The sequence below is a fragment of the Zeus faber genome (assembly GCF_960531495.2).
Source record: "Zeus faber genome assembly, chromosome: 18".
Taxonomy (NCBI): Eukaryota; Metazoa; Chordata; class Actinopteri; order Zeiformes; family Zeidae; genus Zeus; species Zeus faber.
In genome coordinates this window covers 29,972,533-29,989,293 of record NC_137210.1, presented here as the reverse complement: position 1 = coordinate 29,989,293, position 16,761 = coordinate 29,972,533, and the positions used below count along the sequence as shown (strand labels likewise).

Below are 16,761 nucleotides of genomic sequence, written 5' to 3'. Positions count from 1 at the left end.
AGCAACGCAGTAGTAACACTGTAGTAACGCAGTAGTAATGCTGGAGTTACTATAGTATGCCGTAGTAACACTGTAGTAACACTGTAGTAACGCTGTAGTAACGCAGTAGTAACTTTGGCGTTACTATAGTAACGCCGTAGTAACACTGAAGTAACGCAGTAGTAACGCTGGAGTAACTATAGTAACGCTGGAGTAACACTGTCGTAACGCGGTAGTAACGCAATAGTAACACTGGCGTGACTATAGTAATGCTGTGGTTACACTGTAGCAACGCAGGTGTTACTATAGTAATGCCGTAGCAACACTGTAGTAACGCTGTAATAATGCAGTAGTAACGCTGGAGTTACTATAGTAATGCCATAGTAACACTGTTGTAACGCAATAGCAACGCCGTAGTAACGCTGTAGCAATGCCAAAGTAACGCTGTGGTAACGCCATAGTAACGCTCCATCCACCAGGGGGCGATGGGCCCAGCCTGCCGGTGTGTCTGCAGCTGACGGAGGAAGACCTGGAGACCACCAAGCTGGACCCCAGAGAGGTGAGTGTACAACAACAGCACCAGCACGCTGTACCGCTCCCAAAGAGCTGACATCCCATAATATCTCATAGGGCTGAAAATGAAGCAAGTTGTTTGTGTGTGGGACAGATGATGCAGCATCAGGCTCAGTCACATGTGCTGTGTGCACCAACATCAGTTCAACATCTGTCTCTCTCTCTCTCTCTGTCTCTCTTTCTGTCTGTCTCTCTCTCTGTCTCTCTCTCTCTCTGTCTGTCCGTCTGTCTCTCTCTCTTTCTGTCTGTCTCTCTGTCTCTTTCTGTCTGTCTCTCTCTCTGTCTCTCTCTCTTTCTGTCTGTCTCTGTCTCTGTCTCTCTTTCTGTCTGTCTCTCTGTCTCTCTTTCTGTTTGTCTCTCTCTCTGTCTCTCTTTCTGTCTGTCTCTCTCTCTGTCTCTCTTTCTGTCTGTCTTTCTCTCTGTCTCTCAGGTTGATAAGAACTTGAGGGAAAGTTCTGATGAGAACCTGATGGAACATTCAGAGAAGCAGTTCAGCTCTGATCCGCTGGTCTCCATGACAACCAGCCTGCTGTTCCCTGAGGTGAGAGAGTACTGCAGTAGTACTGTATTGTAGTACTCTGTACAGTTGTATAGTACTTCAGTAGGTTACAGTAGTACTCTGTACAGGAATATAGTACTTCAGTAGGTTACAGTAGTACAGTAGTATAGTACTTCAGTAGGTTAGAATAGTACTCCGTACAGTGGTACAGTAGTATAGTACTTGAGTACTACAGCAGCATGTCTCCAGCTCCAGGCTCCAGGCTCCAGGCTCCCGGCTCCAGGCTCCCAGGTGGACGTTCCTCTCCCCAAGCAGCAGAACCTCCCCAGGAGGCCCAGCTCGCTGCCCCTGCAGCCCCAGAGCAGAGCCTCCCCGCTGGGGAAGTCCAACCTCAGGCAGGTGGGTGTTGGATTCAGACCCTATTAGAGAGTATGATATTTTATGATAGAGTTTATAAAGTTATTATATTTGATAGCGATGCTGAATACAGTTTTCATATTGGTATATTGTACAACAACCGTATTACAGCCGCCAGTCCACTAGGTGGCTCCGATTATTCACTGTAACCAAACTGACTCAGATAGATTACATTACATTGATCAGACGCTTTTATCCAAAGCCACTTACAATTGTTCAAACAGCGACGGACGCAGCCATCAGGAGCAATGAGGGGTTAAGTGTCTTGCTCAAGGACACTACAGCATGCTAGCAGGAGGAGCCTGGGATTGAACCAGCAACCTTTAGATCACTAGACCACCAGCTCTACCGCCTTATCATATAATATAAAATGTTATAATACTCATAAGAAGGTTTGAACGCTCTGCTCACGTTGGCTCTCATGGAAAATACTTATACATTTACATTACATTTAGTCATTTATCAGACGCTTTTATCCAAAGCGACTTACAAGGGAGAATAACATTCAGCTACATTGCGACAGAGATTAGTGTAACAACAACATTCGTGTAACAATAAATACTGCAAGGTGGTGCTATTGTAGGTTAGGACAGGAGGTACTCACTGAAGAGCTGGGTCTTCAGGTGCTTCTTAAAGACAGAGGGAGGTCCCCGCTCTGGTCATTTTTGGCAGCTCGTTCCACCAACGTGGAATTACAAATGAGAATAGCCTGGATTGCCGTGGCTGTACGGCCGGCAGAGCCAGGCGACGCTCATTTGACGAGCGCAGCATCCGGGGGGCAACATGTGCTCTTACAAGAGCATTTAAGTAGGCGGGAGCATTCCCAGCAATCACTCTGTAGGCCAGCATAAGAGACTTGAACTTGATGCGAGCGGCTACAGGTAACCAAGCGGCTACAGGTAACCAGTGGAGCTCGATGAGCAGCGGAGTGACATGTGCCCTCTTTGGCTGGTTGAACACCAGTCGCGCCGCCGCATTCTGTATCATCTGAAGTGGCTTCACCGCACAGGCCTCAAGCCTGTTAAGAGAGCGTTGCAGTAGTCGAGACGGGACATCACCAAGCTTTGTACCAGCAGTTGAGTGGCATATTGGGTCAGGTACGGCCTGACTTTTCGGATGTTGAGTAGTGCGAAGCAGCAGGACCGGGAGACGGCGGCAACATGGTCCGAGAATGTCAGTTGGTCATCAATAATGACACCAAGATTCCTTGCAGCCTTGGTAGGAACAAGAGATAGAGAGTCGATTTTAATATCAATGTTGTGATAAATACCTTGTTTGGCCGGGAAGACCAGCAGTTCCGTTTTCGCCAGATTTAGTTGAAGATGATAATCCTTCATCCATGTGGATATGTCAGCGAGACAATCCGAGATCCGCGTCGAGACAGTAGGGTCGTCGGGCGGGAAGGACAGATAGAGTTGAGTATCATCCGCATAGCAGTGATATGAAAAGCCATGTGAGCGGATGATGGGGCCCAGTGAGGTGGTGTATATGGCAAAGAGGAGGGGTCCTAGCACCGAGCCTTGGGGCACCCCTGTGGTGAGGTTGTGAGGCACAGACAGCTGGCCTCGCCATGTCACACTGAACGAGCGCCCAGTGAGGTAAGATTCGAACCAGGAAAGTGCACTGCCCGTTATGCCCATGCTTGAGAGTATGGACAGGAGTATGCTATGATTGACAGTGTCAAAAGCAGCTGATAAGTCAAGCAGAATGAGAACCCAGGATTTGGCAGCAGCTCTAGCAGTTTTTAAGGCCTCTGTCACAGACAACAGGGCTGTTTCAGTGGAGTGACCACTTTTGAAGCCAGATTGAAGTGTATCGAGAAGGTTGTTTCTTGACAGGTACTCTGTAACCTGTCTAGAGACCGCCCTCTCTAAGGTTTTGGAAAGGAATGGGAGGAGAGAGACCGGCCGATAGTTTTCTACTTGATTGGGATCGAGTGAGGGTTTTTTGAGCAGTGGTGCGACCCGAGCCGCTTTGAAAGCGGAAGGGAAAGTGCCGGAAGTTAGGGAAGAATTAATCATATGTGTGATTGCCGGGGTGATAGTCGGTGATATGGCTTGAAGGAGGTTGGATGGGATCGGATCTAGCGGACAGGTAGTAGGACGGCTACATGTTAGTAGTTTAGATACCTCACTTTCAGCGAGGGGGGTGAAACCAGGGAACGATGAGCCTAGGGCTGGAGAAGACAGGTTGTGAGTAAGTTGTTTAGTGAATTGGCTGCTGATGGCTGCCACTTTGTTAGTAAAAAAGGAGGCAAGGCTATCAGCAGTGAGGTTAGTAGCTGGGGGAGGTGGTGGAGGGTAAAGCAGAGACTTGAAGGTGGCGAATAACTTACGGGTGTCTGTGGCACCGTTGATCCTATCGTTGAAGAAGACCTTCTTGGCAGCAGTGATGCTGGAAGAGAAGGAGGACAGCAGTGTCTGGTAGCTTGCAAGATCCTCACTTGTTTTGGATTTGTGCCATTTCCTCTCGGCTGCTCTGAGGTCAGTGCACGTTGTCCGGAGGGTGTCAGTCAGCCAAGGGTGCGACTGGGTTGATCGAGCAGGTCTGGTGGATAGTGGACACAGGCTCCAGACATGAGCTCAAGGTGGAGCAGAGGGAGTCAGTGGCATCATTAACCTGCAGAGAGGAGAAAGTGCCGTGGGGTGGAAGAGAAGAGGAGAGCACAGAGGAGAAGTGGGTGGGAGACAAGTTGCGGAGATTGCTGCGGATAGTAACCATGGGTGGGGAGGTGGGAGGTAGTATTTAGTTGAGCCAGCGGCCAGCAGAGGGCCTCAGTGAGAATGACCGTCAAGCACCAGGGCTAACACTCTGATAGAACTTCCTGTCTGATGTACTTCCTGTCTTCCTCTCAGGTGGAAACGGGCGTTGCCAAGATGAACACAGTGATGGTTGCTGCGGTTGCAGAGCCCCATCTGGTCACCACCGTGACGAGGGTGGTTGCCAACGGATACAACAGCGGTGTTCCCAGCCTGGTGGCCAAGGGGACGATGGGTGGAAGAACGAACCTGGCAGGACCTCAGGAGGAAGAGGAGGAGGAGGAGGGAGCGGGGGAGAGAGGGATGAGCGGAGGAGAGGAAAGCAGCGTGGGCGTCCTCCAGTCCAGCCCCGACGAACACGCCCCCCTGCTGCTCCCTGCAGACCTTCATCATCATCACCACCCCCAGGCCCGACCGCGCAGCTTCCTGTCAGGACGAGGGACAAACTGCAACAACAACAACAACAACCGGCTCTGCCAGGGGTCAGAGGTCAACGGGAGGACAGAGGGAGTGAAGGACTTTGAACCCCTTTCATTCCCTCAACAGCCTTTGCTCACCTTTCCACCAGGAGGTGCAAGACTCACACCTCCACAAGCCCCGCCCACTACACGGAACGCACCTCCACAAGCCCCTCCGGCTACACGTAAAGCACCTCCACTAGCCCCTCCCACTACACGTAACGCACCTCCACAAGCCCCTCCCACTGTACAGAATGCATCCCTACAAGCCCCTCCCACTATGCAGAATGCCCCTCCCACTGCACAGAATGCACCTCCACAGGCCCCTCCCACTACACACAACGCACCCCCACAAGCCCCTCCCACTACACGCAATGCACCTCCACAAGCCCCTCCCACTATGCAGAATGCCCCTCCCGCTGCACAGAATGCACCTCCACAGGCCCCTCCCACTACACGCAATGCACCTCCTCAAGCCCCTCCCACTACACAGAATCCCACTCAACAAGCCCCTCCAATTACCCAGAATGCACCTCTGCGGCAGGTAGGGGGAAGGGCAGACAGACCCTGCTCACTGGACCTTTCATCTTCATCATCCTCTATCTCAGGTGAGACTAGACCCTGCCTGGTTGCCTGCCTGTCTGTCATCTGACGTCTGTCTGTCTGCCTGTAGTTAGACACCAGACATGTAAACAGGATGATCACAATGTGAACGCCCAGATTTCTAGGAAATGGGTTCACACACACACACACACACACACACATACACACACACACACATACACACACACACACATACACACACACACACACACATACACACACACACACACACACATACACACACACACACACACACACACACACACACACACACACACACACATACACACACACACACACACATACACACACACACACATACACACACACACACATACACACACACACATACACACACACACACACACACATACACACACACACACACACACATACACACACACACACACACACACACACACACACATACACACACACATACACACACACACACACACATACACACACACACACACACACACACACACATACACACACACACACACACATACACACACACACACATACACACACACACACACACACACACACACACACATACACACACACACACACACACACATACACACACACACACACACACACACACACATACACACACACACACATACACACACACACACACACACACACACATACACACACACATAGTCACATACACACACAGTCGCACACACAGCCACACAAACACATGCACACACACACACACACACACAGTAACTGTGTGTGTGTGTGTGTGTGTATCAGCAGCTTTAGACAGTAAATAAAATGTATCAGATAAATATTTATGAAGTGAATTCATCTTCCCATCCCTCCACCTCCTCTTCCTCCTCCTTCCTCCTCCTCCCTCTTCCTCCACCTCCCTCCTCTTCCTCCTCCTCTTCCTCCACCTCCCCTTACTCTTCCTACACCTCCTCTTCATCCACCTCCACCTCTTGCTCCTCCTCCTCTTTCTCAGATGACTCCTCCACTTCAGGTGAGAAGATTAAGCGTCGTGTTAAGACTCCGTACACCTTGAAGAAATGGCGTCCGGCGTCGTGGGTCGTCTCCACAGAAACGACCTTTGACCTTGACCCAGAGGTCTGCGGCAGCGTCCTCAGGATCAACCAGTCAAAGTCCAGCATGGCTGTGTTCCTGGTTGGGGGCGGAGCCACGTCCACCGTCACCTCTGACCCCGGCGGCACCACCTGCCTTTAACGACTATTGACCCTTTAACTCAGAAGCAGGATGCTTGTAGTAGGTTGCTTGTAGTAGGTTGCTTGTAGTAGGTTGCTTGTGTAACTCGTTAGTGAGTCAGTTAACTGGCTGTTCTAGAGATTTTCCAGAAAAAAACAACAACTGCGTTTGATTGGACGTCGCAACGTTATGAGAACTTTCTGTAGTGCAGTACTACGACAGTACTATGATAGTACTACAGTACTACGACCGTACTGTAGTACACTGTACGACTGCTGTTACTTTTATTGTATATTTTAAAGTTGAATCTATGCAGTTTTTCATTCCAATCTTTATTTTGCACTTTTCTGAAGAACTTTGTGAGGAGGAGAAGATGAAGAGGAGGAGGAAATGAGATGAAGAGGAGGAGATGAGATGAGGAGGATGAGATGAAGAGGAGGAGGAGGAAGAGGAGGAGATGAGATGAGGAGGAGGAGATGAGATGAAGAGGAGGAGGAGATGAGGAGGATGAGATGAAGAGGAAGAGGAGGAGATGAGATGAGGAGGAGGAGATGAGATGAAGAGGAGGAGGAAATGAGATGAGGATGAGATGAAGAGGAGGAGGAGGAGGAAGAGGAGGAGATGAGATGAGGAGGAGGAGATGAGATGAGGAGAAGGAGATGAAGAGGAGGAGGAGGAGGAGATGAGATGAAGAGGAGGAGATGAGATGAGGAGGAGGAGGAGATGAGATGAGGAGGAGGAGGAGAAGGAGCAGAGGAGTAGGAGAGGAGGAGGAGTTCTTTGACTTCAGTTTGATGTAAACCTCTTTCTTCTGTTTATTTGATCTTCATGTGTACTTCCTGTTGCATTGTTTTGTTTCATATTTTAATGTTGACGTGTAGAAGGGGGCGGAGTTCTTATTTAGCCCCGCCCCCGTCTGCCCTCCATCCCAGAATGTTCCGCTTCACCGAAAAAACCCTTCTACGACCAAGATTTTTATAAGTGACGTTTTATTCCATGGAATTCAGTTGAAGTTGCGTGTTATGAGCTGGAGGCGGTTCACATACTATGGGATGGTTTCGCTATAAACTGGTCGTTTTATTTCAGAATAAATCTATTTAACGAGGCTTCACATGAGATTATTTCCAAAATGTCTTTTTTTTATTCTGTTTAATGCTTTAATGAGAACTTTAATATCTGACAAACGTGTTCTCTGTTGCCACGGCTACCGCTTGGTCGTGTTGTACTCGCATTAAAACCACGTTCACAACGTTTTGTCAAACTGTTGAATAAACTACGTCTCCATAGCAACCACCATGTGTGATGGAGGTAATATTCCTCAGGATGAATACTACAACTAGTATTACGAGTACTAAACTAATAGTGGAGGAGGAGACGAGACGAGTGTGCAACTGATGAGTTTTTCATCTGCTCAATTACAGGAAGCTACAGCCACTTCCACCTGGCCCCGCCCCCCTGTGTGAGCTCATTACATTGATCTGATGCTTTTGTCCAAAATAATTCCCAACTGGTTGATACGCTGATGGAGGCTCATCTGTAAGCAGTGAGGTGCCACGCCCAAGGACACTGGGAGGAGCCGGGAATCTAACCGGCAAACTTCCCCTCACTAGACGACCCGCCCCCCTGGGTCACTCAGCCTGTTTCGGAAGCATTGATGATGTCATCACATTCGATTGTATTCTAACCCCGTGCCTTTCTGCGTAGCGTTGACCTGTCCAACTGTGTGTCGGCCATTTTGGATTCCAACCTGCTCAACCTACTTCTATAGGAGGTGAAGGCAGAGGCTCGCTGTCCTGCAACGCAAGCTGTCAGTCAAACAATCAGACTCGCCGATTCCAGCCCAGCCTCCACCCAGTGCCCCGCCCAGAGCTCCAGACAGTGAAGTGCTGCTGCTGCACACTGCGTATTTCAGTAAATTGAAATATTTCAAACATCTATGTATTAGATTCAGAGCAACACATTAGATTTGGTATTTTTACATTTAAATAGATCAAATGTAATACTACTATTCTGTAAACCAAATGTTCTTAATATTACAAGGTGGGCGGAGCCTACCCTGAGCCCACGTCACTGCTGACGTCTACCTGTCTGTCTACCTGTCTGTAGTTAGAACCCAGACATGTATCACACACACTGTATCAGCAGCTTCAGTTCATTTGAAATAAAACTCTTTTGTATTAATGATATTATGCAAATAATGGTATAGAGGAAAATGTATGGATTGTTGTATTTCCAGAGTGTGGTCAGGATTTGAAATGTTGAGGATTTAAATCTTGTTAAAAAAAAAAAAAACAAGAAAATGGTGTGAGATAGGACGCGTCGTGTCCCTTAGCCGCCCACATCCACGGCTCGCAGGGAGAAGGAAGACGCTTCACACACTTCAAGTGCTGAAATCATGCTTTATTAAATCAGTAATGCATAAAACTCAAGGAGGATGGATATATGGCATTTCTACAACAAAACAATTCACTCAAAGTGCAGGGCATGAAACTACTTGTTTTCCTTTACTTTCACAGCCGATGTCGTCGCTGCGGTGCGTTGGCTTCCTAACAGACCCTGACTAGAGACAAGGTGAAAAGACTAAAATCTAGAAACACGTCAAACACACAACACCTACGATCCTCCAAGAGATGGCACCCATTCTGCAAAGAAGAACTGGAGCTGACTTCCTGTTTCTTTTACTCAAGGCCAGGAGGTGGTACTTTAGAAAGCTAGTCAAGTCGTCCTTTGCCAGAAACGATGCACATGAAACTCGTGTGAGCCCACGGTGCAGGCCGCTCGCACCGTGAGCATGTCATCAAAATGGTGGTATGACACATCAGTCTGAGGACAAGACCAGTTCCTGCTGCTTCCATGAGGGTAATATGCAAACAGCACTCAGGGTCTTGTGCTCACGTTACATTTCATAGATACTGTGACGGTGCACGCTGGGAGGCGTGGCCATCGTTAGAACTTTGTCCGATTCTTGTTCGTAACTTCGACAGGGAGACTCTCTACCTGCCGAGGCAATCTTAAGACTTCAACTTACTGTTGAGGCACAATGTTTTAGTTGCTACGTTTTCAGGGTATTCGTTTCATTTGAAACTTTCTCCTTTTAAACCTTCAGTTTCATTTTGTTTCAGTTAATATTGTCATAAATAACAATGCATACATTTTTCATAACCGTTAAATTCGGCTATATACATTATGTACATGTCACAGAAAAGTGGTTCAAAAATCCTAAGTCATAATTATCCAATATGGCACATTTTATAACAACTTTAGACTTTAGTCTAGTTTGGCATAAATTCATGTCAAGTTTGGTATAAAAATAGTTCATATTTACAAGAAAAGAAATCCAGGACTTTACCAAGAAAGAATATTTTTGCTAATTCAATAAATATAAAGGTAGTGGAGGAGGGAGCGGGGAGGAAGAGGTTAACTCGCTGACAGATTTTCCAGCCTTTTTTTTTTTTTTTTTTTCCCCTTTACATGGACCGAATGTGAACGTTAACGGTTGCCGAGTCGGATCCGAACGCGTTGGACAGCATGAGGGTGTAGGCTCCGGCGTCGGCTTGCTTCACCGCTCGGATCCTCAGGGTGGCGTGGTCGCCGGTGCTCTCCACCTGGAAGTGGTCCTCCCCGCTGGGCAGGGCGCGGCCGCAGCGTAGCCACTGCACGGATGGCACTGGGTCTCCGGAGATGGCCCCCGCCAGCGTCAGGGGGTTCCCCGCCTCAGCGCTGATCTCCTCTGGAAAAGCTTGGATTCTTGGGGGGGTGCCTGGGGAAGGACAGAGGCTTGAAGTACAGACTTTATTCACTTGGTAGAGTGATAATTCATAACTCGTAATTACTCAGCTCAGCGGTCAGGGTTACAACAGGAACATTTAATGCTGTTACATAGAAAAACATCAAGTCTAGTAAAAAATGTTTTTTTGCTGCGTTCCTCCTCCACTCCTATAGTTTGCCGTAGTTTCCCAAGATGCCGACACGGCGGTACCGGCAGTACAAGCAGCGATCTCACCTTTAACCCCTTTGGTGAGGGCGAGGGTCCTCAGCGAGGAGGAAGCCTCTACATGTGAGTGAGTGGACATTTCCATGGTAACAATTGACTCAGACATCATGGCCGACATGCTAGTGGCTGACATGCTCTGAAAGGAAACGTCTGCGGTTGCGGAGCGTGAGCTGTTGTAGCCGCTCGTCGAGGCAGAGAAATGTTCCTGCATGCTGAAACCAGCAGGTGGCGCTTTACACTCCATTACAATCTGTTTTGTTGGTTCTTCAACAAGAGCTGCGAGGATGCAAAATAAAAGCACACGACATTGAAACATATTTCATGTGTAGGAAAATGTTCCATACAACTTGTATTATGAGCTGGAAGGTTTGGAAGGGAGAGGGAACTTGAGGAAGCTTCAGTGTCCATGGCAACAGCGACCACAGCCGCTACTTACTGATGACGTTGAGGGAGGACGTTGCAGAGCACTGTCCATGTGCATTCCGGGCTTTTATTGTGTATTTCCCACTGTCTGCAACTGTGGCTTCACATATTTCCAAGGTGTAGACGCTGTCAGAGGAGCTCAGTCTCAGGTTCGATGAAACAGACACCTGCGAAGGACGAGGACATTCATCATAAATATATTGTCATCTGAGGATGATCTCATTAACTCTGGTACCGCCGCTAATCCAAAAGGTATGACACTGCTACACTTAGTTGCTAAACTTTGGCCAAATATTAAGGCTCCAGTCACAGTATCAGATGTGATACAGCACTAGCAGCATCATAAAGCCAAAATGCTCACCACCAAGTTGTCTTTCAGCCACTCCACTTCTGGTGCAGGCTCTCCAGCAACACCACATGTCAGTTTGATGGTTTGTCCCTCATTCACTATCTGGGACCGAGGCTGCACCAGGAAGTAGGGAGCCACAGTTTCCTTTTTCCTGGTCGGCTCTGAGACGTGTGTGCTCGTAGACCCTAAATGAGGAATTAGTAAACATATGATAAGCATTTATGTCAGAGGCTTATGTACTATCGATAGCTTATTAAAGAATGCCCATAGAGCCAAGAAGATGTTACTATGTACAGAAAGTCTGTTTTCTTACCCTGTACAGCGACTGTGCAGGTTGTTGATGCCACTCCTGCGCTGTTGGTGGCAGTGCCCTGGTACATACCACTGTCAGAGACCTGGGATTCATAGATCTCCAGATGTTCTGACCCAGCAGAGAAGGAAGGTGTCTGCAGTCTCTTTGGTGATACCAGAACCCTTTCAGATGGAGTGGGGGACTTGACTGTTGGTGGAGACTTGACTCTTTCAGGCGACTTGATTGGCTCGGGGGACTTCATTTTCCGGGGAGATTTGATTGGTTCAGGTGATTTTGGAAGGGGAGACTTAGCCTCTGGAGAGGTGACCCTTGGGGAAGCCACAACCTTCTCCCTCAATTCAGACTTGCGAATAGTTAGAGTGAAATGAGCCTCCTGCTTCCCTCCGGAATTCTCCGCCACCAGAGTGTAGCTACCTTCATCAGATGTCTCAACAGAGGAGATCTCAAATGTGGAGCTGTACTGGGAGGAGACAATGTGGTGCCGCACAGTGGAACCGATGGCTGCTCCTTCATGCAGCCAGGTGATAGAAGGCGCTGGTTCACCGTCGACGTCACACTCAAATCTGGCAAGGCCTCCTTCATCCACAGTTAGGGATTGTGGTTTGGTCAGAATCTTGGCTGGAAGGCCAACTTTCTCCCTTTTCTTCTCAAAAACTGTGGTAGTCTCCTGCACCGTTTCCTGAATGGTTTCTTTGACAGTTGTCTTAGAGGAAGAGACATGGTACACCTCTGTCTTGGTCATCTCCGGGAGTAGGGCCGATGGAGGCTCCTCCTCCTTGCGGAGAGAGGAGAAAGCAGCGTATTCAGCTCCAGTTACATCCAATGTGGCATAGTCAGAGGTTTCTCCCTTGGCATTTCTGCTGACCACACGGTATGTGCCGGCATCCTCAGTCACACAGCCGATGACCTGGAGAGTCAGGACTCCACTTAGGTTGGTCATGTGGTACTTCCTGCTTTGCTGGATCTCTTTCCCGTTGTGGAACCATTTGATCTCAGGCTCGGGTTTGGCTTGGATGTTTAGGGTGAACTTAGTGTTAGAACCATAAGGCACGCGATGTGAGCGCATCCTTATAGTGACACGTGGGGCATGATCCAGACTGAAAGGAGCCTGAGTCACCACTTCCACCTTCGTTTCCATCGACCTACGCTCTGATCTCAAAGCCTGCTTCCGCTCCTCGTACCTTGACAGGAAGTCCACTTTTGGGAACGTTACATCTGCTTTGGCAGCCTTCTCTGAGGTAGTAGACCTCCTCTCAGCTTCAGGTGGTGGGAGCTTCTTCATTGGTTTGGGAATATATGCAGAGGCAACAGAAGTCAGATACTCAGATTCAACACCTTCAGAAACTGTGGAGACAGTGACAGTCTCTCTTTTAGCGACTCTTGTCTTTTCCTCAAACTCCATGCGCTTGAGCTCACTCTTGTAAGATGAGATTCTCTGGTGTGTTGTGTGTGGGCGCAGTAGCTCCTGGTCCTCTTTCTCCTCATAAACCCTTTGCTTCTGTCTGGGTGGTTTGTATGTGGCCTTGTCATGACGCTGGCGTAGGTCAAGGAAGCTCGGGCCAGCCTCGTATTTAGAGGGGATGCGATAAGAGTCATACCTCTGGATCTCCTCTCCCTCCTCGTCATCACTGTAGACCCTTCTTGGTGAAGTGGGGCGCAGGGCAGGCAGCTCAAAGCGAACAGGGCTGAGGCTGGGGGGAGAAGCAGAATAGCCAAGTTCCAGCTCTTCCTCCAGACGAAGCCTTTCCTCCTCAGTTCTCTTCATGGATAGGTACTCATTTACAGGCAACAGAAGCTCCTCATCAGAGAGATCACCCAGAGACCGTCTCCGGATTCTGTGGTAGGCATCCATCTCGGGTGAAGGAGTGCGATGGCGTGCAGGCCTCACAATCTCTAGGTCGTCTTGGGTCACTGATGGAAGGCGCCACCTAGGCTTATACTGGTCCTTGATTCTTGGCAAAGGCACCTCATAGAACTGCTCCCACCTGGAGAGACGGATACGCTTCATCCTTTTCTCTCTGATCTTGTCCATGGGTTCAGGGAACTCGTACTGATCACGCAGTGTCTTGTACCACTTCATGTCAGAGAAGGGTTTGAAGTGTTTGATCTCCATGTCCTCTTCCAATACAGCAGGATTGATGACACGAGGAGTTGGAACAACATAGGGCATACGCAGCCTCTTCTCATCTGCCCTCTTTTTCTTTTCCTCTTTTTCCTTTTGTATCTCAGCCTCTGTCTTTTCACCCTTCTTTGTTGTCACGGCTGGTTTGAACATGGTAGCTGCCTCTCTAATGGCTTGCATTGCCACAGGTGGCAAAGGCATGACCTCGGTGCCAGCCAGAATCTGAGAGAGTCTCACCTTTTTTTCCATTTCTTCCTTCTCTGCCAACTTCTTCTTGTCTTTTTCACTCATCTCATATTCCTTCTTTACATGGGTAACACGTCCCACCTTCAGGGTGGCTTGACAACTGGCAGATCCAGCAGAGTTGGTGGCAGTGACTCTGTACACACCAGAGTCTTCTGGAAGAGTGTCTCTGACATGCAGTATAAAGTAGTCCAAGCCCTCATGGACAATCTCAATAGATGGACCAAAGGACAAAGGCATGCCATCCTTCTCCCACTTAAGTTCTGGCCGACCAGAAACTCTTATTTCAAAGCGCACATTCTGGCCCTCCTTGCACTCCACATTAGCAAGCAAGCGTTTGAACATTGGTCTCAGAGTGAGGTCCGCTGGTTTGGGACGAGGTACAACAGTAAGACGTGACTTGCAGCTGTCGTCGCCATACCTGTTACGAGCCACAACGCTGTACTCAGCATCATCGTCCTCCTCAAGGTTGTGGATAATGAGCTGGTACAGACCCTTGTCACTGATGAATTTGTATTTCTTATCATCCTGGCCAGGGATTAGCTTCTGTCCAGACTTATTCCAGACAACACGTGGCTCAGGATGCACAGTGATGGTGACGCCAAAGCGAACATCCTCTCCAATGTAGGCTGTGCGGTTGACCAGAGGCAGGGTGAACTCAGGTGGCTTTTGAAGCATTCTTGCAGTGTCAATCCTGCGCTTCACCTTCTTCACCACACGGGTTGTGAAGAAGTCACGGTAGGATCTTATTCCAGAGACAAAGAGCTCTGCATAGGCACTGTCCTCTCCATACTCGTTGACTGTCTTGCATCTGTAGGTGCCGTCATCTGCTCTTGTTACCTTATTGATGGTGATTACAGCCAAGCCGTCCTCATAGTCAATCTCATATTTGTCACCAGCCTCAAGTTGTCTGACACCACAGTACCATGTCACCTCAGTGGTGCTGTCATAGTTTTCAATGTTGCAGATGAACTTGACATTGTCGCCCTCATTTCCAACAGAATGGCTTATCTGGCCTGCCACAGGGCCATGCTCAAATGGAGCAATCTTCAGCTTGGCCACAAAGACTCCTCTCTGGGACCTGATGGAGCCGCCACTGGCCACACGCGCAGCAGAGACAACTGTGTACCACTCCTTCCTCACAATGGCCTGGTAGTATCTCTTGTGCCTGCTTGTCTGGATCGTTCTAGTGCTGATCTCTTCCGCAGGCTTCTTCAGCCAAGGATGCTCCAGAGCCTCTGCAGCAGTCATACGGTGCTTGCGATCTTTGCTCATTAGACGGTCTGTGAAATCTAATGACTCAACACTGACCTGCTTGAATGACTCATCGTCGTAGCTGTACACTGCATTGGAAATGTTGTCAATCATCTGCTGGGTGGTTTCCGCAGTGAATGGGTTCAGACCACTGAGGAGCACATAAGCAAGGACACCCACTGACCACATGTCTGTCACAGTGCTAACCATGTCACACTGGTGGATCTCAGGAGCAGCATACTCAGCGGTGGTGTATTGGACCTTGATCTGGTCTCCAGGAGTCAGGTGTCTGGACTGGCCCAATTCTATAATCTTCACATTAGAGCTGGTTCTTGTGGTGTATACAATATTCTCAGGCCTGATGTCAAAGTGCCCGTAGCTTTCAGCATGCAGGAACTCCAGAGCCGAGCAGATCTGCCTGATGTAGTTAACAATCTCACGCTCATTTAGCTCAAAGTCGGCTGTGTTGAGGCGCTCAAAGATGTCAACACCAGAGATGAAGTCGAAGATCAACACCAGCTCTTCAGGGCTGTCAAAGGACTCTTGGAGGAGGAGGAAGTTGGTGTGTTTGGCCAAATTCAGTGTTGTAATCTCCTTCTTAACAATGGCTTGATCTGCACCCCTAACCTTGACAAACTTAGCCATGTAGGTCTTCTCTGAGCTGATGTCAACACAGCGGTGGACAATACCAAACTGACCTCTGCCGAGCTCTTCAGCAATGGCATACTTGTTATGGACATTCTTAGCACTGGAGTGTTGCGCCTTGCCTCTGGGTACATGGCCTGTGTCATCAACTTCCCTGTCGTACAGCAGGACTCTGGATTTGTCCTCCTTCGTCATGACGGGGCCGCTTGTCTCAGAAGGAGCGCTCTGTCCGAACTTGTTCTCAGCGATCACTCTGAACTGGTAGCTGGTTCCACCAAACAGGTTGATGACAGTATAATGGGTATCTCTGGCCTGAGCAACACGCTCCCATCTCTCTGCAGTGGTAGGGCACTTCTCTATGATGTAGCTGGTAACCCTGCTGCCACCATCATTTGCTGGAGCCACCCAGTTCAGTGTAACAGAGTCTCTGGAGACATCGCTGACTTTGATGCCACGTGGAGGATCGGGTACATCAGCCACATCCAGCTCAACTGTCTGTTGGTCAATGCCAAATCTGTTCTTGGCACAGACAATGTAGAACCCAGCATCCTTCTTCTCCACTCCGTTGGAGAACACCAGGGATGTGAATGACCTGGTGACGATGACCTGGTAGTAGCCGTTGTTGTCGATGAGGTCCTGCCCCTTCTGCCATGTGATGACAGGGTCAGGTTTTCCACTGAAAGGAATCTTGATGTTCACCACCTCTCCACGCAGGGCAGGGATAGCTTCCTTGTCCTTCAAGTTCTTGGGCAAGTGGATCTTGGCAGGAACTAAAATTGAGAAGCATAATCCATTAGTTACCTTTATTTATTCATAACCAGCATATTTATATCATCAATTCATTAATGCAAAGCTCAGCCTAGTTAGGTATTTTAAGATTAGAGAGCGACATTAAACATGAAAGATCTCTTCAGCTTCCCTGGTTGGAAAATT

General features: G+C 48.8%; 2 protein-coding genes across 5 annotated transcripts in view; one reads left to right on the top strand and one right to left on the bottom strand.

Annotated features, from left to right (window-relative positions):
- The window catches only part of LOC307243782 (bone morphogenetic protein receptor type-2-like), a 15,526-nt gene extending 7,748 nt beyond the window's left edge, over positions 1–7,778 (top strand). For all 4 annotated transcript variants that reach the window (XM_080018732.1, XM_080018730.1, XM_080018729.1 and 1 more), the window contains 5 exons: positions 459–538; positions 983–1,093; positions 1,301–1,450; positions 4,324–5,293; positions 6,268–7,778. In XM_080018732.1, the coding sequence (XP_079874858.1) occupies positions 459–538; positions 983–1,093; positions 1,301–1,450; positions 4,324–5,293; positions 6,268–6,506 (1,550 nt within the window). In that variant the 3' untranslated portion in view covers positions 6,507–7,778. The remainder of the gene's footprint in view (positions 1–458; positions 539–982; positions 1,094–1,300; positions 1,451–4,323; positions 5,294–6,267) is intronic.
- Positions 7,779–8,870: 1,092 nt separating this feature from the next.
- LOC307244003 (titin-like) overlaps positions 8,871–16,761 on the bottom strand; it is a gene marked incomplete at its 5' end in the record, with an annotated part of 164,899 nt that continues 157,008 nt past the window's right edge. The window contains 5 exons of the mRNA XM_080018975.1: positions 8,871–10,245; positions 10,489–10,755; positions 10,916–11,069; positions 11,264–11,436; positions 11,565–16,598. Coding sequence (XP_079875101.1) covers positions 9,953–10,245; positions 10,489–10,755; positions 10,916–11,069; positions 11,264–11,436; positions 11,565–16,598 — 5,921 coding nt within the window. The 3' untranslated portion in view covers positions 8,871–9,952. The remainder of the gene's footprint in view (positions 10,246–10,488; positions 10,756–10,915; positions 11,070–11,263; positions 11,437–11,564; positions 16,599–16,761) is intronic.